Source organism: Capricornis sumatraensis, chromosome 1, assembly GCF_032405125.1.
Source record: "Capricornis sumatraensis isolate serow.1 chromosome 1, serow.2, whole genome shotgun sequence".
Taxonomy (NCBI): Eukaryota; Metazoa; Chordata; class Mammalia; order Artiodactyla; family Bovidae; genus Capricornis; species Capricornis sumatraensis.
Window position 1 is genome coordinate 263,222,264 of NC_091069.1, and position 22,905 is coordinate 263,245,168.

General features: G+C 51.6%; 1 protein-coding gene across 1 annotated transcript in view; it reads left to right on the forward strand.

The window, feature by feature from the left end:
• KAT2B (lysine acetyltransferase 2B) overlaps positions 1-22,905 on the forward strand; it is a 98,913-nt gene that overhangs the window by 54,101 nt on the left and 21,907 nt on the right. The window contains exons 6-11 of the mRNA XM_068963708.1: positions 3,255-3,446; positions 8,411-8,517; positions 12,273-12,398; positions 14,654-14,790; positions 17,047-17,255; positions 18,580-18,706. Coding sequence (XP_068819809.1) covers positions 3,255-3,446; positions 8,411-8,517; positions 12,273-12,398; positions 14,654-14,790; positions 17,047-17,255; positions 18,580-18,706 — 898 coding nt within the window. The remainder of the gene's footprint in view (positions 1-3,254; positions 3,447-8,410; positions 8,518-12,272; positions 12,399-14,653; positions 14,791-17,046; positions 17,256-18,579; positions 18,707-22,905) is intronic.

The window sequence follows — 22,905 nt, forward strand, 5'->3', positions numbered from 1 at the left end:
AGTTGTGTTTAATGAAAATGTATTTCTCAGGGTTTCCATTTGAAAGTAAATTTTAAAATATTTTTTCCTCTATTTATTTTAAAATTTCAGTGTTGTTGATTTACAGTGGTGTTAGTTTCAGGCATACAGCAGAATGATTTGGACATACGTGTGTGTGTGTCGTAAAGAGATGTGGGTTCAATCCCTGGGTCAAGAAGATCCCCTGGAGAAGGAAATGGCAACCCACTCTGGTATTCTTGCCTGGGGAATCCTGTGGATAGAAGAACCTGGCAGGCTGCAGTCCATGGGGTCACAAAGAGTCGGGCACGACGGAGCAGATGCATGTACATTAGGAGAATATAAGTCTGTTCTTTTTCGAGTCTTTTGCACGGTGGTTTGTCATAGGGTAGTTCACTGTGCCATACAGTAGGCACTTGTTGGTGGAAAGTAGATTTTAAATTGATTAAAGCTAGCTGTCGCTCATTCGCTCATCATGCCTAACTCTTTGTGACCCCGTGGACGGCAGCGCGCCAGGCTCCCCTGCCCTTCACCATCTGCCTTTTGCTCAGACTCGCGTCCATGGAGTTGGTGACTCCATCAGCCACCTTGCTCTCTGTTGTCCCCTCTCCTGCCTTCAATCCTTCCCAGAATCAGTCTCTTCAGGAAAACGAACGTGGTCACCAGAGAGAAAAGGGGTGGGGGCGACGAACTGGAGTTTGGGGCTCGCAGACGCAGCTGCCGAGCGTGAAATAGACAAGCAAGGACTGACTCTGCAGCTCAGGGAGCGCATCCAGGGCTTCGTGATAATGGCCTGCAAGGGCGACGAGCCCGGGAAAGGGCCTCTGCGCGCACACAGAATCCAGGGCTTCTTGATAATGGCCTCCAAGGGCGACGAGCCCGGGAAAGGGCCTCTGCGCTCACACAGAATCCAGGGCTTCGTGATAATGGCCTGCAAGGGCGCCGAGCCCGGGAAAGGGCCTCTGCGTGCGCACGGAATCCAGGGCTTCGTAATATGGCCTGCAAGGGCGACGAGCCTGGAAAAGAGCCCCTGCGCGCACACGGAATCCAAGGCTTTGTAATAATGGCCTGCAAGGGCGACGAGCCCGGGAAAGGGCCTCTGCGCGCACACGGAATCCAGGGCTTCATAATAATGGCCTGCAAGGGCGACGAGCCCGGGAAAGGGCCTCTGCGCGCACACGGAAAGCTGAATTGCTTTGCTGTGTGCCTGAAACTAGCACAGCCTTGCAAACCAGCTATATTTCAGTTAAAATAGAAAAGGAAGATGTGTGTTCACTTGTCCGAGTGCCCAGCAGTTACACGTGGCTGGTGGCCACATGGCTATTCCGATTGTTGTACACTGTCAATACAGGCGCACAGCAGCCTTGTCATCACAGAAGCCTTCATCGGACAGCACTTCTAAATCCTTAAATCCTTATATCTCCCACTGTACCACATTGGACACACTTTTATTAAGATTTACAGTCTTAGGATTGCCTAAGTCACATGAAATTGATTTGATGGTTATGGTTTGTGATTACGTTTGTACTTTCATAATTCGCTCCCTGGGAGCTAGCCTGCCTTCAGCTCCAAGTATTCTAACTTCATTAAGTGGCCGTGGACTGACTTCCAGGAAAGACTAGCTTTGTAGGTGATGAATTTCTATATGATGCGCCTTATAAATTACAAGATAAACGCATCCTTTAGCTTTTTCTGCTACCAAGGTCACTGTTTCCAACTTGACAGGATATAAGACAGCACTCAAGATGCCCATCTGGGTCCTGTATCGTAGGGTGACATTTGGGTGTGAACTGTTAGGGCAGGAGAGTTGAGAGGAACAGAGATAGTCGCAGGGTTTTAAGGTTAATTTTGAATCTAGGTAGACAAATGAACACTGACGAAGGCTTCCTTCCCCAAAGATGAAACGGCCCCAGCCCATACACAGGGGAGCTGAAATAATTCAGAGTAACATAAAGAATAAGTCAGAAAGCCTGAGTAAGTGAACATTGCTCCATTCTTTATTGAGGACTGACAGTCATCGAGGCTCCTCCAGCCATCCGGGCATGTGGGACTCGGCTGCTCACCTGAAAAGGGCGCCAGAAAGGGGTCCCCGGCGGGGCAGAGGGTTCCATCCAGGGGAGAGGGGTCCCCAGCGGGGCAGAGGGTCCTATCTGGGGAAAGGAGTCCCCAGCGGGGCAGAGGGTTCCATCCAGGGGAGAGGGGTCCCCAGCGGGGCAGAGGGTCCTATCTGGGGAAAGGAGTCCCCGGCGGGGCAGAGGGTTCCATCCAGGGGAGAGGGGTCCCCAGCAGGGCAGAGGGTTCCATCCAGGGGAGAGGGGTCCCCTGCAGGGCAGAGGGTTCTATCTGGGGAAAGGGGTCCCTGTGGGGCAGAGGGTCCTATCTGGGAAAGGGGTCCCTGTTGGGGCAGAGGGTTCTATCTGGGGGGAGAGGCCCCTGTTGGGGCAGAGGGTTCTGTCTGGGGAGAGGGGCCCCTGGTGGGGCAGAGGGTTCTGTCTGGGGAGAGGGGTCCTCCCCCTGAAGAGGGGGAGCTGGGTCTTCCTCCGAGGAGCAGGACTTGGGCACTGAAGCCCGGTCCCTCCTTGGTCTCCGCTGTCCGCTGGGCGCCCCCCTGCCCCGACTGCTGGGAATTTCAGGCCTTGCATCTCTGGGAGGGCCTGGAGCAGGTGGTGGCGGATGAATGTTCGTTTTCCAGCTTCTCGGCTGACACGGCGTCCTGAATCTGCCCTGCATCAGCCCTGTGCCCCGCTCTGTGCTCAGGCGTCAGGAAAGGTCTTGGGACTTTTGGGGCCCAGCACCCCTCCAGCCCCACGTGACAATGAGAAGCAGTTTTGACTTTGAGTCACCGAACACCTAGGCGACAGATGGTGGAAGCTTATCACTTCCTGCGTTTTGACTGAGTTTTGAGCAGTTGTGGAGATCTTTATCTTCTCACTGAACCTGTTGGGGTGTGAGTGCTGTGTAGGCATTTTAAAGAAGCTTTTAAGTTTTATTCAGAGGGTTCATTGGGGGAGTTCTCCTCCTCCAAACGGGACACCCTCTGTTCCCTCGAATCCACCCTCCTGTTGAAAGGGTGCTGCAGACTGGAGTGGTTCTCTAGAGCTGGGCCCGAGGGCTCTGGCCGGGTGAGCCAGCATCTGACGCACTGATGGCGCGTCCGCAGCCTGGTCTCCCGCCGAGAGCGACGGTGTCGAGCAGCGTCCTAGGTGTTGCTCGCGGCGGGGCTCGCAGGCGCTGATGCTGTGGTCTCCCCCGTGCAGGTGGCTGTGTTACTGCAACGTGCCCCAGTTCTGCGACAGCCTGCCGCGGTACGAGACGGCCCAGGTGTTCGGGAGGACGCTGCTGCGCTCTGTCTTCACTGTGATGCGGCGGCAGCTGCTGGAGCAGGCGAGGCAGGAGAAGGACAAGCTGCCGCCGGAGAAGCGGACTCTGATCCTCACGCACTTCCCGAAGTAAGGGAGTGCTCCCGCGGGCCTCTGCTCCTCACGCACTTCCCGAAGTAAGGGAGTGCTCCCGCGGGCCTCTGCTCCTCACGCACTTCCCGAAGTAAGGGAGTGCTCCCGCGGGCCTCTGCTCCTCACGCACTTCCCGAAGTAAGGGAGTGCTCCCGCGGGCCTCTGCTCCTCACGCACTTCCCGAAGTAAGGGAGTGCTCCCGCGGGCCTCTGCTCCTCACGCACTTCCCGAAGTAAGGGAGTGCTCCCGCGGGCCTCTGCTCCTCACGCACTTCCCGAAGTAAGGGAGTGCTCCCGCGGGCCTCTGCTCCTCACGCACTTCCCGAAGTAAGGGAGTGCTCCCGCGGGCCTCTGCTCCTCACGCACTTCCCGAAGTAAGGGAGTGCTCCCGCGGGCCTCTGCTCCTCACGCACTTCCCGAAGTAAGGGAGTGCTCCCGCGGGCCTCTGCTCCTCACGCACTTCCCGAAGTAAGGGAGTGCTCCCGCGGGCCTCTGCTCCTCACGCACTTCCCGAAGTAAGGGAGTGCTCCTGCGGGCCTCTGCTCCTCACGCACTTCCCGAAGTAAGGGAGTGCTCCTGCGGGCCTCTGCTCTGTGCCGCGCTTGAGATGGACGGACGCACACCGGAGCCTCAGGGGCAGAGCTGGGTTGGGGGCAGGACCCCCATCCTCACAGCCCCTCGGGAGCCTCGTGGGCATTCCCAGCCCGCCTGAGATGAGCTTGACTTTGGGTTGACCGCTGCCTTGGCGTGTCTCACCCCTCTCGAGTCTCAGGATGCAGGCCGGGGCTGTGTGTGGGGCTCCAGCTCCAGGGTGCTCCAGGGCAGTGCGGACGCTGCAGAAGTGGCCTCCAGGGGGGGCAGGAGAGCCCGGGGCTGTTTCTGGCACCCAGTTCCCCAGCGCTTCCTGAGGCTGACGGGTCATCCCTGTCTCAGTGGAATGAACTGGACTCCGAGGGAGGGAGCCGGCCTGGGATAGACAGGCCTCTGGCAGGAGGATCTTCACGCCTCTGTACTCAGCTTCCCGGGCACACACGTGCCCTTGGCCCCTTGCTGCTTGAACCTGCTAGACGTCCAGTGTGTAAACACTCACTTAAATATTTTCCAAATGTAGGAAATAGGTCAGAGGGGTAGGATGGTACAGTGCACACCACTGAGCTTGGAGATGGGTTTGCAGTGTGAAGAACGCAGACTTTAGCCTAAGTGGCTGGTGGCTGAGGGTGCAGGTGACGACGCGTCAGAGCTGTGACGGCGGGGGCGGAAGCTGTCATTTGAACAGGCTTTCTATGTCTGAGAGAGTTCCGCCACGGACGGCTGTGAGGTGGAGAGCAGTTTAGGAGAGGTGCTGTTATGTTCCTGGAACAAAGATGGATGGAAGCCTGTTTTATCTGAAAAGCTAGATTTTTATGATGCTACTGTTTCTGGGTTACCCAGCTTGTGTCTCAGGAAAGATGATCATTTTAATTTTTAAAGATAAGTTAGGTTCAAAACAACAACAAAAATGATTTTCTGATGGAAACGGATAGAACAATTTGTTTTTGCAGTTGAGCATGAATCTCCAGTGTTAGGTAGAGGATAATTCTCACGAGCTTTAGCTGAACATGAGTCCTAGTGAGCTGATTTGCAGCATTTCCTGAGGACAACCAGCATCCAGGATGAGGCAGGGCCCGAACACTTGGTGTCCTGCAGGGAGGAAGGTCCAGAAAGGCTTCAGCAGCAGCCCGGGCGCTGTCCCTAAACAGGTTAGGAGCTCTGCGATGCTCGCGTATTTCCGTGGCTGCCTCTTAACTGGCCTGAGTTCTTTCCTTAGCAGTTAAAGTAGATTCCTTGTTTCTCTGTTACATCTGCTTCATAAGCCATGTTTCGTGTGTTCAGATTATAGTCGTCGTCTGCCTCTAAGCCAAGGGACAGAGGACCCCTCCCTCATCACACCTTTTATGGTGCTTAAAGAGAAATTTTCATTATCTTGCACAGGAGCAGGTTTTTCCCGTAGCAAGCTCATTTTCCTTCTTGCAGATATTTGCTGATTACAGTGTTCTATTCCTTCAGCCCGTAGCCCTGGCATGCTTATGCTGGTCAGCTGAGAAGACCAAGGCCGCTTTCTTTCCTTCTCTGTTACTAATGGTAGGGTAAAACTTCCACCCACTTCTCCTCAGTCCCTTTCCATTGAATATGACAACATTGGAGGCTGTTAGGGATTTATAGCTGCAGACTCGGCAGCCAGAGGTGCCATGTGGAGCCAGGGCCCAGCTCAGTCAGGCTGCAGATGCCGCCCCCCCCCCCCCCCCCCGCCATGGGCCCCCCCTGCTTGTCAGGTGTATCCTCAGGGCTTGCTGTCCTGCACTTCCTATGCCACTCTTTCTGCCTTCTTTTTCTGGCTGTGCTGCTCGGCAGGCTGGGTCCTGGTTCCCCAGCCGGGCGTTGAGCCCAGGCCCCTGCAGGAGAAGCACGGCCCCGCCCTGTGCATCCGCAGCGGCTCCAGCCCTTCCTCCTGCTTGGCCTTCGTGTGCGCCGTCCCCTACATACATCGAGTCACACAGGTGTCCTTTAAAACTTCAGTATCTGCATTTCACTTTAAAAGTGATGAATGGGCATCTGGTGGAGATGTGATTCAGGAGAACAGAGGCAAAGGGCCACTGTAGCCTACCACTGTGATCTACTTTTTGTGCTTTTGGACATTTCTATTTTTTTTCCTCCATGTATGGTGTTCTTTTATTCTACAATTTTGTATCCTTTGTGTATATAATAAGCACTTTCTCATGACATTAGATGAGACTTACTGTATTGAAATAATTATACATACGTATAACACACATATGACTATTTTCCTAAATTATTAATGGCATTCTTCTTTGGTAAGTCTCTGTAGGGCTTCATGAAGTGTTCCTATTATGTAATTGCTCGTAAAGAAGGAGCCTGGGAAAGGAAAGGAAATTTGCTTCTGTGATGAAGGGCGGTCGGGAAGTCTTGAAGGCTGGGCGAGGTGACGGCAGGCTCTGCTGGGCCAGTGGAGGAGATGCATCTGGAACCTCCCCTGTCGTCAGCAAGGGCAAGCTGCAATCTCAGTAAGGATGCTGCTTCCTGTTGCTGTCAGCCTTTCTGTGTTGGGTGAGAAACATCCGAAAGTGTTCTGAGGCATCAGTTAATGGTGACGGGCTTGGCACAAGTGGCTCCTGCTGTTTCTTTAAACCGTGTGTCCCATGGCTGAGTGCAGGACGGCGCTCGAGCGGTGCTTCCTTATTCTTAAATCTCCTGAGTGTGAGAGGCAAGTCAGAAGACCCTCAGGACCTTTCCCACCTGTCTTCACTGTCGAAACCCAGCCTCCCCCTGCCTTCTGCAGTCTTCCTGGGTTTGATTAATGAGGAGATTAGTGGTACTTTCCCTAACTGATGATGATGATGATGTTAATTTTACTCTAAGTCCTTAATCAGTGATCCAAACTTGGTAGGATTCACAATTCAAGTTTTAAGGTAACCTGACCCCTTTATAAAGGTAACAGAACACACAGAATATGTATCTTAGCTTTGGGGTAGGGGTAGGTCCCCGAAGCAAATCCATTTATAAAGACTGTAAATAATCCTGCATATGTTCAGGTCAGTTTTTTTGCTAAATGGATTAGGAACAATACTTTTTAAAGGGTTTTTGGATTTCAAAATTTCAGAGATGTTTAATCGCTAACCTTTTACCTCGATGCAATATAAACTTCTTGAAGGCAAGGCAAGGTTGGGTTCACTCTGTCCTCCAGGGCTTGGCCCGGCACCTGCGTGTGGCGGGCATTCAGTGTTGCTGAGCAAATGAAGGAGCAGTTTCTCAGCAGTCAGCACCAGCTGAGCATGGTCCTGGCCACCACCTCGTGCAGAAGTTGCTGTTGATGTTTCCATTCTATAAAAGGGGAACCGAGGAAGAGGAAAGCTAAGAATTTGTCCCAAGGTCACGGAAATAATAAGTGGTGAGCTTGGTAGCTGGGTTTAGACCCTAAGCTCTTAGCCGTTATTCTATATTCCTCCATGAGAATGAATATGCCCTGAAAAGAGGTTTGCAGGAAGACTTTCCAATACCGGAAGTATAGATTTGTGTTGGTATTTTAATCAAAGTCTTTGCATCTTGGAGGGAACACAAGAGCTGTCCAGGGTTCTTCTCAGCGTCCGGTTGCTGGGCCTCTCTCGCGGCCTCCAGTTCAGTGAGCCTCGGTGCTGCTCGGGGGCTGCACTCTGACCAGGCTGTGCAGGTGGCCTCTGTGGGCCCAGAACTTGAGGCCTGCTTGCTTTATGACGTAACAGGAGATGTGACGTGGTAGTCGGTCTCGGCCCTGCAGGTTATTGGTTGTGGGCATTTGAACCAGTTACTGAGTCTGCCTGTGCCCTGAGTTACTTTCATCTGTGAAATGAGCACAGTGATGGATCCTGTCTCATCGGGTTATTTGGAAGAGCGAGTGAGTTAATATACGTTGATTGCTTAGAACAGTGTCCATCCTATAGTAAGAGCTATGTGTACATGTTTGTGATAAATAAAAATAAAATCTGTAACTCATTGTGTTGATGAGAAGATTCAATAAAACATTCTCAGAACAGTGTAGGCATGTGGCAAGGACTCAGTAAATACGAGCAGCTTTTGTGAGGGAAATGACGACGACGGCTCTGAGGGGAGACGAGCTCTCCTTCCAGGATTCTCCCAGGGGGACTTGGTGAAGTGCACTTCCACTGATGTAAGTCTCTGTGTGGTCCAGGTTGTATCTATTAATACCCACATGGAGCCCAAAGAGAGTACATTTGTAGAAATGCATTTCTGTTTGAATATACCAAGGCTGCCCAGTTAAATCATCACGCGGGTCATAACTGACTATTTCATGTTTCTGAACTGAGGATGAGATGCAACCATTGGGGTGGTTGCCATGGGTGCCCGGCACTTGTCCCCCTAGTAATGCATAATGTGTGATCTCACTCTTGCCTTTATCCTTACACCTAGGTTTCTGTCCATGTTAGAAGAAGAAGTTTATAGTCAAAACTCTCCCATCTGGGATCAGGATTTTCTCTCAGCTTCTTCCAGAACCAGCCAGCTTGGAATCCAAACAGGTAAAAAAAATAATTTTTTCTTTTTTGCATAAATCAGAACACAACCAAGAAGTGTTTGTTGCCATTTCCTGTGCATTTGCTTGCATTTTTCATCAAGAAATTGAAGACTAGAGTCAGCAAAGAAAAGCAAACACTTTGGCAAACCTGGCATCGACATCTCTGTTCCCGGGGAGAGCAGGTGCAAGGCAAACAGCTGAGACTGCAGCAGGCGCTGCTCTGCCCCGAGATTGGCTCAGCCTGCCCTGCACAGCTGCGCGGAGAGCGAAGCACCCGGCGCGCAGCTGCAGACAGACGTCGACTGTTCAAAGGCACAGTCTTGGTCACAGCCTGCCCTGCAGTCATGTCTCAGCCTGGCTTGTGGGTCTGGACGCCTGTTTTGAGCATCAGGCTGTTCTCGGGTAACGGTGAGCCTGAGTCTCAGGACGTGCAGTGCCCCGTGGGCTCAGGGCCTCAGTGGGCCTTTGGTGAGGATGTGTGGCTTGAAGTCACACTGGCTCTGGAGACGGGGTCTGAATTCCTGCCTTGCTGCTCAGAAGCCTTGGAGAAGGTTGTCAGGCAGGCACTTCCGTGTGGCCTCGGGGAGAGGCAGAGCGCAGAATTTCGGCGTCGCCTTTGCAGTAGATCTGGTTCGGTGTGTCCCAGGGGCCCGTGAGCGCCGCCCCCAGCAGAGGGCATTTCTTCTCCTCATTCTTGACACCTCCTCCGGTGGTCCTGTGGCTTCTGGTGAACCCCCGGCGCTGTGTCGCCCCGCGGCTGCGAGCCCAGCACTGAGCTCGGCCTGGGCAGCCCCCTCTGGTTCGTCCTTTGTTCGCACAGCTGTGCTTTTCTAGAGCACCACACGCGTGGGATCACACTGCATGTAACTTTTGACTCTGGCTTCTTTCACTGAGCATACTGCACTGGAGAAGGTGATTAAAACATCATTTCATCTGGAGCCTGAGTTTGGATTGGAATATAATTAAATCCTACCCAAATACTTAGGGAATGAGGTATTTTGGTTTGGATCAAACCTTCTTTGTTTGGATTCTTGTTCCCAAAACCATGTCAAAGACACCTTTTGTGTTTTCACCTTAGGCTGTAAAACATGACCTCACATTTCTCTGGTCCACGGTCCGTGGCCCTCCGGCGCCTTTCTGCGTGTGGACAGGGCTCCAGCCCCGCGTCAGCCCTTCCCGCGAGCTCCCCCGCACCGGGGCGCCGTGTCTGCCTCTGCCCCCGTGCCGGTCGCCTGTCTGTCTTTAACTCACCTGACTTTCGGACGACATCTCTCCCACAACCCTCTTCTAATTCTCGCCATGCCTTCCAGCAAGAGCTGAGTCTCCTTTCTTCCAAACATTCATGGAACCTTGATAATATCCTGTCCCCGGTTCTTTAGCTTGGCTGCTCAGCAGCACCACCCATGGGATCTAAATGCCGCTGATGTTGGGGCTTCCCTGAGGGCCAGTGGCTCATGCTCCTCACTCCCTGCCAGAGAGATGGGAGCTCAGAGAGGAGCAGACAGTGGCCCAAAAGCAGAGCCTCCCAAGTGACGGGACTGGGTTTCCCATCGCGTCTGATTCCTACTGCACTGCCCTGCGCGTACCCGTGTGCCTCGCAGACGCACAGGCAGACCCGTGCACGAGGAAAGAGGAATGATCAGGCGGGGACCCGGGGCTCCAGGCGGGTCTCGTTAGTTCTCTTCTGGAGGGATGGAGGGGGTGAGACTTCCCTGGCCCTCCTGCTCAGGACACCTCCTGGCCTGCCCTGCTCCCCGAGTCTCGCCCGTCACCGCACAGAGTGGAGACGGCGGTGTCTCTGCCCGGGGATGCCAGGCTCACCCCAGGAGCTCCGGCTGTCACCTAGCTCAGCTGGGTCGCACTTGTCAGCGTTCCCTGCCGCCGTCGGAAGCCGGCTGACTTCTGCTCTGCTGTAATTGCAGTGTGTGCTCTGGGGGGAAAGAAGGGGTAATCTTCTCCTTAATTGGCATGTCTGCGCATCCAGGCGCCTGTGAGAAATGACAGGCACAGTGAGGGCTCTGAACTTGGGCAAGGCTCTCAGATGTCTCGTGAGTCACCAGAGCTTCCTCTGTGTGGAAGCTCTCGTGTCCTTTGAAGTCCAGGAGGCCTGTTTGCTGGAAGGGAAGGCCTGCAGCCTGGCGCTTCAGTCTCTTCTCATTCCTTCGTGTGTGCATCTGAGGGGGTCTCGCCTGCAAATGGCTGCTTTTATTTTTGACACTTACTGTGATGGCCTGTACGAGAAAAGGACATAAAGAGCGGACACATGTAGCTGTCTAACGGATTCCCCTCGCTCTGTACCTGAAGCTAACACACACTGGCGATCAGTATATTCCGACTCCTTACATGCCAGTTGCTCTTCAGTTAGGAGCTGTATGCCTGTGTCTCCGCAGCCCGTTTCGCTTATTTCACCACTCTTGGCTGTGGGGGCATCCCCTGTGGTCGCCCTGACACCGAGATGGCGTGCTCTGGGGCCTCTGTCTGCGCCATCAGACGAGGTCTGTGCGCCATGTCACTGACGTCCGTGCTGCCGTCAGCCACACGTGGGCAAACAACGTCCTACTTCCTACCTTGGCTTTTTCTTTTTTTTTTTTTAAAGACAAAACAAAATGGGTTTGTTTGGAGACACTCTTGAACTTACGGAAGAGCAACAAGACCAGGACCAAGCAGCCCCTTCCGACTCACCGTTGCTAACGCTGACCCTGTTGTGCTGGCATTCTGCGGCTTCTCTCTGTCTCTCTCCATGTACTAACGTGTGTGTGTACCTGTCTTCTGAACGGTCTGATGGTTACAAAGGTCATGCCCCTTTGCTGACTTCAGTGGGGATCTCCTAAGAGCAAGAGTGCTTTCATATCTAACCCCAGCAGAGTTATCACAGTGAGGAAGTTCAGCCTTGGTGCAGTATTATCCCTTAATCTGGGTACTGTTTTCCATCTTGCCTCTCATCTCAGCCACAGGGCTCATAGCCACTTTCTGTCACACCAGGAGGCATGGAATGTTGGCCTCTCCCATTATCGCTGGTGTGAAGTTTGTCACTGGATTAAGGTGGGGTTTTTGAGATTTCTCCATTGCAGTGTTAACTTTTCCACTTTGGTAATTAAAAAAAAAAAAAGGTACTTTTGTGGGGAGATGCTGTGGTGCTTCCCTAGTGGCTCAGACGGTAAAGCGTCTGTCTGCAATGCAGGACACCCGGGTTTGATCCCTGGGTTGGGAAGATCCCCTGGAGAAGGAAATGGCAGCCTACTCCAGTATTCTTGCCTGGAAGATCCCGTGGACTGTGGAGTCCATGGGGCTGCAAAGAGTCGGACACGACTGAGCGACTTCACTTTCACTTTCACTTTTCACTTTGAGGCTATTCTATGTTTATCAAAATTACAGTCACAAGATTCGGCGTGTACAGATGGTTCTTCCCTGAATCAGTCACTATGTGCCGGCTGTTCCCTAACTGCCCCCCTCTCCCCACCTTCCCTCATTGCTTCCTTATTTCTTCCCGCTCTCCTGTAAGGAGAGTTTTACCTGCTCTCCATTATTTATTTGTTCATTTCTTATTTTATCACTTTGGACTCAGATGTCTTAATTTTATCCAATGGGTTGTAACTACCCTTGTCTTTATCATCAAGCTCACACTGGCCACATAGCTTCTGTCTTAGAGATGACTTCTTCGGGTGCTGGGCAGGAATGGAATGGTCTCGCGGACACTTGGTTCATTACTACCCAAGAAAGACGGCATTTAATGCCTTCTCTTCCTTCTCCTGGGGGCAGTTATCAGTCCACCTCCTGTGGCCGGGACAGTTTCCTACAATTCGAGCTCCGCTTCCCTTGAGCAGCAGAACGGAGGGAGCACCAGCCCATCCTGTCGAGGCGCGTCCGGGCTTGAGGCAAACCCAGGTAAGCTCGGAGGGCACCAGCGAGGGCTGTGATTCCCGAGAAGCTCCGTTATCTGAGGAGTGCCAAAGGGAGCCTTAAGTCAACTGCGTACTGTGCGTGTCAAGGATCTTAATGGCTGGAACTCCCTCTGAGCTGCATTGGTTAGTTATTGCTGTGTAACAAACCAACTTGAAATGCAGAGTCTCAAACTGTGATCCTTTATCATCATAGCTCACTCATTCTGTGTGCTGCCTAGGAGGTGGCTGATAAGGCTCGACTCCGGCAGGCTGTGCTCGCATAATTCTCGTCCTCCTTTGAGGACCACTGGGTGTCTTTTCCTTTCCTTGGGGCAGAATACGTCCTTATGATGATGGCAGAAGCACCAGAAAGCAGGAAGAAATGCAGTTTCCTGCAGCTTAAGCTTGTAGCTGGTGCACCATGATGCCTGCCTTATTTTGTCATCGGAAGCAAATCACGTGGTCAGACTCAGAGTCAAGGGGTGGGGAGATGGCCTTGATGCCTTTTGTAGGAAGAGCCACAGACTCATATGGCAGAAGCTGGAGACAGGAGGGGAAAGAATTTGGCCATGAATGTAATCTGCCACATGGGCAAAAAAATCTCTTAATGCTAGAGGTGTTTCACAGTTATAGAATGTTCCAAAGGCTGCATTTGTGTCCACAGCCGTGACATCAGACACATCTTGGCACAAGCAAAGTTTGACACTGAGAAGTGTCATGAAATGGGGAGAGAACAGGGTTTTCTGTGAAGGACTAAGCGGGCAGCACTGGGGCCACTTCCAAGGGGGACGCTGCTGATCATTCTAGAAACTCTGCCGTTGAACTCGGATGTAGCCCAGGGTGCTTTCTTATTGCAGCACTCAGCAAGCTATCAAGTTTGGAGCATATTGGGTATAAATCTCAGCTCCAAAATAAATAGTTCACACTATTATTCTGGTGGAATTGTGGGATTTGAAGCGTTGGTGAAATGAAGGAAAATATTCTCACTCACCTCCAATAATAACAACTAAAAAGTCATAAAAGCACGAACTCAACAAAAGCTGTTTCAGTAAGAAGCCTCATGCGGAAAAGCATCTTGTATGGACACGGGGCTTGACACTGCCCTGCTGCCGTTCGGCTCAAGATGGAGCGAATGCTGCGTGGAGCCTGCGCACTGGAATTCACGCCTGAGGAACACATTAGATTTGGGCATTTAGAAATTTAATTGTGAAGATAGATAAATTATGACAGAACGGAAAGAAAAAAACCAGACATCATGCTAGTAGGACAGAAAGCAGCCAAGTAATCTAAGGAGTAGAGTGGGAGAGAGTTCTCCCTGCTTCCGCCTGGCCTTTCCCAGCTTGTGATACATTGTGACATCCTGGGAATGAATGTGCCTACTTCCAAGGCCAGGGCCCTGCTCACTTTGTGAGGCATCATTTTAAGGCAAAAAAGGATTATGAGAGATCATGAGAGTCAGTTTGTAATGACAAAAATTAAATTCACCAGCAAAGTGAAACAGTTCATGGGTGTATTTCCAGTATATGTAGACACACACACACAACATACACTGTACATACAACACATATACACTGTACAACATACACATATACATACATCCACCATATATGAAAGACTTACCAGAACTACAAGGAGAAAAGTTGAACACTTGAAGAAACATCTCTGATTAATTCATAGATCAAACAACACTATCAGAAGATGCTTAGTTTACAAACAGTTGGTCAAGTTTTAGGTCATAACTCACGTTTCAAGCAATTTTGGCCTTTGTTATCATAAGGACCATATTCTTCTGACCACAAAGGGACAATTAATCTCCAACATGGAGATTAACAGCCAGTGGTAATTAGACTCAGCCTTCACTGTGCACATGAAGAGGCTGCGCTTTAATAGCTCACATGTCAAGTTGGAACCTTAGTGTAGAGAGCATTTGCTCTTCAGAATGGTGGGCCCTTGGGGGACTGTGGGCCAGCAGCTAAGACTCTGTGTCCCAGTGCAGGGGGCAGAGATTCACTCCCTGCTCAAGGAAATCCCACATGCTGCCCAGCCAATAAAGAAATAGAGTGGAGAAAAAAAGAACGGTGGGCAGTTCCTGCGAAAAGAGTTGCCTCCTCTTTCCCGCCTTCTGCCGCCGCTTCTCCCTGGTACAGGGAGGGTTGATGTCCACACCTTTCAGTGATAATAGAAAACCGGTTGGATTAGTCGGCACGTGCTTTGTGTTTGAAATAACCCATCGTTTGCCCTTTTGTTTTGGTCATCAAGGAGAAAAGAGGAAAATGAGCGACCCCCATGTTTTGGAGGAGACCAAGAAGCCCCGGGTGCTGGGCGACATCCCACCGGAGCTGATCCGCGAGGCCATGTCCGCCATCACGGACCCCGCGGCCCCGCTGGCGCCGGAGGTCAGCAGGGGGCGCGCGAGCCGCCCGCGCTGTCGGGGATGGGGTGCAGTTGCCGGGTGCTCAGGGCTGAGAGGCGGGCAGGCGGATGAGAGGCGAATTCTGCTGATGACGGCCGTGTCGTGGGGAAACAATCCCCACCGTTGAAGGCATTCCTCCTGCTTCAACTTTTTATCTTGAAAAATTTAAACCCTCATGAATGTTGCAAACATTCCGTGGTAAAGACCCAGAGGCTCTTTATTTAGCCTCACAAACGGCTTGCATGCCACGCGCACTATCCCTCTGTCTCCCTCTCCTGTGACCGGGTGGAGCCATTTCAGAGTTAGTTACAGATGTTGTAACACTTCACCCCTTACTGTTTTTTGCACATGTCTCTGAAGACTGAGACTATTCATTTGCATTCCCACAGTGTAGTTATCACTACCAGAAACTTCAGCTGGATTACAGTATTATCTAATGTGTGGACAGGCAGTCTACAGCCTGGGCACCAAATCCTGTCCACTTCTGGTTTTATAAATAGAGTTTTATCGAAGTATGTCCACAGAGCCTAAAATATTTGTCACCTGGCCCTTTGTCAAAAAGTTTGCTTAGAGTCATATTCAGTTCAGTTCAGTTCAGTCGCTCAGTCGTGTCCAACTCTTTGCGACCCCATGAATCGCAGCACACCAGGCCTCCCTGTCCATCACCAACTCCCCGAGTTCACTCAGACTCCTGTCCATCGAGTCCGTGATGTTACTCTTGGCCTAATGTACAGCCCATATCCAGATTCCCCATCTGCCCTAATTCTGTTGTTTATGGTATCTATTCCTGTTGTTGGAGGACCAGTCTGGGGTCACACGTTGCATTTAATTCTGATCTCTTCAGCTCGTTAATCTGTTTAGTTTATTCTAGAGCAGTTTCCCAGCCCTCTGTTGGCCCTTTGTGGCAGCGCCATTGTTGCAGAGCCCTGCTTTGGCATAAGGGCCCTGTATGTGTGTCTGTTCACTGATGATTAGATTCAAGTAAAGCCTTTGGGGCAAAAGAACTGCTGTCATCTCGTGTCATATCCAGGGGCAAAGCAGTTTTAGATGTTTCTGACAGCTTCCAGGAAATGAAGAAATAAGATGATTTTTCAAAACATCTGTAAAAATTTTTTTTAGAATGGCTCTGCTGGGTCAAGGTATCCATGTTTAATTTGTCGTGTTTCCTTAGAGGTTTATTTTGTGCAGTTGAGGATAATTCACAGGATTGGAATGCTGTTAAGAGAGCGATCTCCTTGTGAAGTTGCCCTTTCCATTTCCTCTTGGGTGTCCAGTCCTTGGGGCCTTCTGTGTACATGTCTTTCGGGGATTTAGTGACTCCACAGAGTAGTTTTGCTCAGTTTGTTTCAGCTGTGAAGTGTGGATGTCGTCACGCATTTCACGATTTGTTGGGTGGATTTAGTAGTGTCCTGGAGTTGCCTTCTACTGGTATGCACAAGGCAACTGTTAAATTTTCAGGAATTTTAGGAGATGGTCATTAAATGTGTTGACCACAGTGGCAGATGGGCCTCCAGCATCAGCCATAGACCAGTGAAGCGGGCAGTGCCAGCAGCTGGCCCTTCTGCCTTGGGGGTCTGTTTGTTGAACACTGACCTGCACCCCACTGCATGGGTTAAATAGGATGGGGCGCAGGGTGCTGGTAGGAGGTTGTACTGCCAGCTTGGTTGAGAGTGGTCAACATGACTCCTTTGCAAAGAAGCCTCTCTTCCCTTGAAAGAGAGGTGCTGGTAGTATAGACGTGACTACCACTCGTGGGCCTGCAGGGAGAATGGGGGTCTGGGATCCCAAGGGTGCTCAGCCAGATGGGATTCCCAAAACCAAGGACTGGCTGGCTACAGCGCACAGGACAGACGCAGGCTGCCTCCCCCATTAAATCAAGTCCTGGGGTACTCTGCCCTGCCCACACGTGTCTGCGTGGTCCCGGCAGTGTTCACCCCGCCGCGGAGTCCGCAGCTGCCGCAGAGGCCTCCTGACTTGCAGATCCAAACATGAGCTGTTTGGCCCTTCAGAGAAAGTCTGGTGACTCCTGGTCTGTACCACGTCTCCATGGACACGTGGGAGGCTCTGGTCTGGCAAAACGCTCTGCCTAGCTGCCTTTTCATGGCTTGTGTGTTGCCGGTTGGGACCCCGAAACCCAGGAATGCGTATCTCACTAGCACACGGAGGAGGGGCGCTGCTGTGAGCTGTCCCTTCCGTCTTAGGGAGGCACCCTGTGTGACCCCTTGTCTCCTGCTCCCAGACCAGCTTTCTGTCGGCACACTCGGCCAGGGACGAGGCGGCCAGGCTGGAGGAGCGCAGGGGTGTGATCGAGTTCCACGTGGTGGGCAACTCCCTGAGCCAGAAGCCCAACAAGAAGGTGCTCATGTGGCTGGTGGGGCTGCAGAACGTGTTCTCGCACCAGCTGCCGCGTATGCCCAAGGAGTACATCACCCGGCTCGTCTTCGACCCGTGAGTCGTGCCCGGCTCTGCTTTCCACTTTCCTGATTTGTTTTGTAAAATGCATTCTTGTTTTTAAGATTTTTTTTTTTTACTTAAAAAATTATTTATTTTTAATTGAAGGATAATTGCTTTCCAAAATTGTGTCTGTTTCTACCAAACATCAACGTGAACCAGCCTTGAAGCGCTTTTTTTGATGTGGACCATTTTAAAGTCTCTTTTGAATTTTTTGCAAGATCACTTCTGTCCTATGTTTTGGTTTTTTTCATCCTGAGGCACGTGTAATCTCAGCTCCCTGGTCAGGAATCAAATGGGGGTTTGACCCCCCCCTCTGTGTTGAAAGGTCAGGTCTTCACTGGGCCATCAGGGACTTCACTCTCCTGTGTAAAGGAGAGAGGAACCGCTCGGGTAGTGAAAGCCAGGCACAGTCACCCACCGCGTCCTGCTGCTGCTCGTCAGCTGCGCGGGCAGAGCGACGTCCTTACCGTGGCCGCGGCCACAGGCATGCAGACGAGTTTCCCAGCAGCTGACCAGCTTCTGTTACCGAGGCTCCTGCTTCAAGCTGCCGGCGGCGCCCTGTGCCTCGGTCACTGCATCAGTGGAGGGACATACAAGCCTTGAGAGGATGTCCCAGTTTTCTCATAGTCAGAGACTCTGATTTTGGCGTCTTAAGTAGGTTCAGTTCTTGCCTGAGTCTGTAAGCCCTGGCAAGATTACTGTGCTGTTAGGTTAACTTTGATCATCCATTGCATTAAAAAAAAGGGAAAAGACAGGAAAGGAAGCTTCCGTAATTGAACGCATTTTAACATATAGAGCCCAGTTGCCCGTGTGGACTGTGGCCCATGCCCGTGACTGTTCAGAGTGACGTTTTAGGCAGAAGGCCTGATGGAATTCTGGAAGGCAGGTTTTAGCAAATCGTGTAGATGGATTGTGTTTTCATTTCCTTATAGCTTCTGTGGTATTTCTGAGTGAGAGTGAACTCTTCAGAAACGTGTGCCCACGTCCCTGGCTTTTGCTCCCCCTGGGCTCACGGGCATCAGACATGACCCTGTTTCAGCACCTGTCAGCGCCTGTCCATGGGCTGTTCTTCGTCTAGGGGCTCAGGCCCCTTCAGGTGGCTGGCGCTTGTCCTCATGAACACTCCGGGGATGTCTTGGGAGGTAGGCTCACTCTAAGACATCCACTTACAGAATGTTCTAGTGAGATGGTGGCCAGACAGAGGCAGTTTCCACAGAAAAATCAAGAAAGAACCCCCCTCCCTTCCAGTTTTCCTGATGTGTTAGTGAGGAACACCCCAAACAGGAGGTAAAACAGTGATGCAACCTTATTCTTCCAGGAAACACAAAACCCTTGCTTTAATTAAAGATGGCCGTGTCATTGGCGGTATCTGCTTCCGGATGTTTCCGTCCCAGGGCTTCACAGAGATTGTTTTCTGCGCTGTAACCTCTAATGAACAAGTCAAGGTAAGGCTCACCCAGGGTCTCAGAAGAGATGCAGGATGTGGTGCTTTTCACAGAAGCTGCAGAGCGTGGCAGGGTCTCCATGTCCAGAGAGTCCTGGACTCTCTGAGGAGCATCCTCTCATTGCGTGTGTGTGTGTGTGTGTGTGTGTGTGTGTAGGGCACATGCTTCCACACCCACAGTCATTCTCTACTGGGCTTTGTTGGACCTCAGGGCTGGGGCTGGGGACACCAGGCCGCACCAGGAGCAGCTCAGGTTTAGTTTGTGGGACGTGAAGAGGTTTCTGAACCTCTCGGTGGCATTGGTGATTTCCACGTATAGACGTGGCCACACATGCCTGGTCACGCGGCACCACCGGAAGGGGTGAGGTGCTGTGTAGGTTAGGGAGAGAACTGAGGTGGCTCAGACCTCAGGACAGTTCCTTATGACCTTGTGCCTGAAGTGGGAAGGCAAGGACTAAAGAAATGCTGTCAGGGAATTCATGAAAAATTTGAATAAATGTATGACTGTTTCAGAAATACTCAGGGAAGGTTTGGAATGTGGTCTTTTGGGGAGTGTGAGTGTGTGAGCCACTGATCTGTGTGAGTGTGTGTGTGATTCTGATCTGTGTGAGTGTGAGAGACGGATCTGTGAGTGTGTGTGACTCTGCCCTGTGTGAGTGTGAGAGTCTGATCTGTATGAGAATGTGTGATTCTGACCTGTGTGAGTGTGAGAGTCTGATCTCTATGTGTGACTCTGCCGTGTGTGAGTGGGAGCGACTGATCTGTGTGAGTGTGTGCGTGATTCTGATCTGTGTGAGTGTGAGACGGATCTGTGAGTGTGTGTGATTCTGATCTGTGTGTGTGTGTGTGTGACTCTGCCCTGTGTGAGTGTAAGAGTCTGATCTGTGTGAGTGTGTGTGATTCTGATCTGTGTGAGTGTGTGATTCTGACCTGTGAGTGTGTGTGACTCTGCCGTGTGAATGTGAGAGTCTGATCTGAGTGTGATTCTGATCTGTATGTGTGTGATTGTGAGAGTCTGCCCTATGTGAGTGTGAGGTCTGACCTGTGAGTGTGTGTGACTCTGCCCTGTGTGAATGTGAGAGTCTGATCTGTGAGTGTGAGTCTGATCTGTGAGTGTGTGTGATTGTGATCTGTGTGTGTGTGATTCTGATCTATGAGTGTGTGTGACTCTGATCTGTGAGAGTGTGAGTCTGATCTGTGTGAGTGTGAGAGTCTGCCCTGTGTGAGTGTGTGTGACTCTGCCCTGTGTGAGTGTGAGATGGATCTGCTAGTGTGTGTGATTCTGACCTGTGTGAGTGTGAGAGTCTGATCTCTATGTGTGACTCTGCCGTGTGTGAGTGTGAGCGACTGGTCTGTGTGAGTGTGTGTGTGATTCTGATCTGTGTGAGTGTGAGATGGATCTGTGAGTGTGTGTGATTCTGCACTGTGTGAATGTGAGAGTCTGATCTGTGAGTGTGTGATTCTGATCTGTGTGAATGTGTGTGATTGTGATCTGTGTGAGTGTGAGAGTCTTCCCTGTGTGAGTGTGAGGTCTGACCTGTGAGTGTGTGACTCTGCCCTGTGTGAGTGTGAGGTCTGATCTGTGAGTGTGTGTGACTCTGCCTTGTGTGAGTGTGAGGTCTGATCTGTGTGAGTGTGAGAGTCTGCCCTATGTGAGTGTGAGGTCTGAGCTGTGTGTGTGACTCTGCCGTGTGTGAGTGTGAGGTCTGATCTGTGTGAGTGTGCATTCTGATCTGTGTGAGTGTGAGAGATGGATCTGTGAGTGTGTGTGACTCTGCCCTGTGTGAGTGTGTGTGATTCTGATCTGTGAGTGTGTGTGACTCTGACCTGTGTGAGGGTGTGACTCTGTTCTGTGTGAGTGTGAGGTCTGATCTGTGAGTGTGTGTGGGTCTGATCTGTGAGTGTGTGTGACTCTGATCTGAGTGTGTGACTCTGAGCTGTGTGAGTGTGAGGTCTGACCTGTGAGTGTGTGTGAGGTCTGATCTGTGAGTGTGTGTGGTTCTGATCTGTGTGAGTGTGTGTGATTCTGATCTGTGAGTGTGTGTGACTCTGACCTATGTGAGTGTGAGAGTCTGCCCTGTGTGTGAGGCCTGACCTGTGAGTGTGTGTGACTCTGCCCTGTGTGAGTGTGAGAGCTGATCTGTGTGAGTGTGAGAGTCTGCCCTATGTGAGTGTGAGGTCTGACCTGTGAGTGTGTGTGACTCTGTGTGTGTGACTCTGCCTGTGTGAGTGTGAGGTCTGACCTGTGAGTGTGTGTGAGGTCTGATCTGTGAGTGTGTGTGGTTCTGATCTGTGTGTGTGTGATTCTGATCTGTGTGAGTGTGTGTGATTCTGATCTGTGAATGTGTGTGACTCTGACCTCTGTGAGTGTGAGAGTCTGCCCTATGTGAGTGTGAGGTCTGATCTGTGCATGTGTGTGACTCTGCCCTGTGTGAATGTGAGGTCTGATCTGTTGAGTGTGTGTAGTTCTGATCTGTGTGAGTGTGAGAGTCTGCCCTGTGTGAGTGTGAGAGTCTGCCCTGTGTGAGTGTGAGGTCTGATCTGTGAGTGTGTGTGATTCTGATCTGTGTGAATGTGAGATGGATCTGTGAGTGTGTGTGATTCTGATCTGTGAGTGTGTGTGACTCTGCCGTGTGAATGTGAGAGTCTGATCTGTGAGTGTGGGATTCTGATCTGTATGTGTGTGATTGTGATCTGTGTGAGTGTGAGAGTCTGCCCTATGTGAGTGTGAGGTCTGACCTGTGAGTGTGTGAGAGTCTGCCCTGTGTGAGTGTGAGGTCTGACCTGTGAGTGTGTGTGACTCTGATCTGAGTGTGTGACTCTGAGCTGTGTGAGTGTGAGAGTCTGCCCTATGTGAGTGTGAGGTCTGACCTGTGAGTGTGTGTGACTCTGCCCTGTGTGAGTGTGAGAGTCTGCCCTGTGTGAGTGTGAGGTCTGACCTGTGAGTGTGTGTGACTCTGCCTGTGTGAGTGTGAGGTCTGACCTGTGAGTGTGTGTGTGGTTCTGATCTGAGTGTGTGTAATTCTGATCTGTGTGAGTGTGTGTGAATCTGATCTGTGAGTGTGTGTGACTCTGAACTGTGTGTGAGAAGCTGCCCTGTGTGAGTGTGAGGTCTGATCTGTGCATGTGTGTGACTCTGCCCTGTGTGAGTGTGTGACTCTGTTCTGTGTGAGTGTGAGGTCTGATCTGTGAGTGTGTGTGACTCTGATCTGTGAGAGTGTGAGAGTCTGCCCTGTGTGAGTGTGAGAGTCTGCCCTGTGTGAATGTGAGGTGTGATCTGTGTGAGTGTGAGAGTCGGCCCTGTGTGAGTGTGAGAGTCGGCCCTGTGTGTGAGGTCTGCCCTGTGAGTGTGTGTGAGGTCTGATCTGTGAGTGTGTGTGGTTCTGACCTGTGTGAGTGTGTGTGATTCTGATCTGTGTGAGTGTGTGTGACTCTGACCTGTGTGAGTGTGAGAAGCTGCCCTGTGTGAGTGTGAGGTCTGATCTGTGTGTGAGAGTCGGCCCTGTGTGAGTGTGAGCTCTGCCCTGTGAGTGTGTGTGGCTCTGCCCTGTGTGTGTGAGGTCTGATCTGTGTGAGTGTGAGAAGCTGCCCTGTGTGAGTGTGAGCTCTGCCCTGTGAGTGTGTGTGGCCCTGCCCTGTGTGTGTGAGGTCTGATCTGTGTGAGTGTGAGAAGCTGCCCTGTGTGAGAAGCTCTGCCCTGTGTGTGTGGCTCGGCTCTGTGTGAGTGTGAGCTCTGCCCTGTGAGTGTGTGTGGCTCAGCCCTGTGTGAGTGTGAGCTCTGCCCTGTGAGTGTGTGTGGCTCTGCCCTGTGTGAGTGTGAGCTCTGCCCTGTGAGTGTGTGTGGCTCTGCCCTGTGTGAGTGTGAGCTCTGCCCTGTGAGTGTGTGTGGGTCTGACCTGTGTAAGTGTGTGTGGGTCTGACCTGTGTAAGTGTGTGTGATTCTGATCTGTGTGAGTGTGTGTGACTCTGACCTGTGTGAGTGTGAGAGTCTGCCCTGTGTGAGTGTGAGGTCTGATCTGTGTGAGTGTGAGAGTTGGCCCTGTGTGAGTGTGAGGTCTGCCCTGTGTGAGTGTGAGACTTGGCCCTATGTGAGTGTGAGAAGCTGCCCTGTGTGAGTGTGAGGTCTTCCCTGTGTGAGTGTGAGCTCTGCCCTGTGAGTGTGAGAGTCGGCCCTGTGTGAGTGTGAGCTCTGCCCTGCGA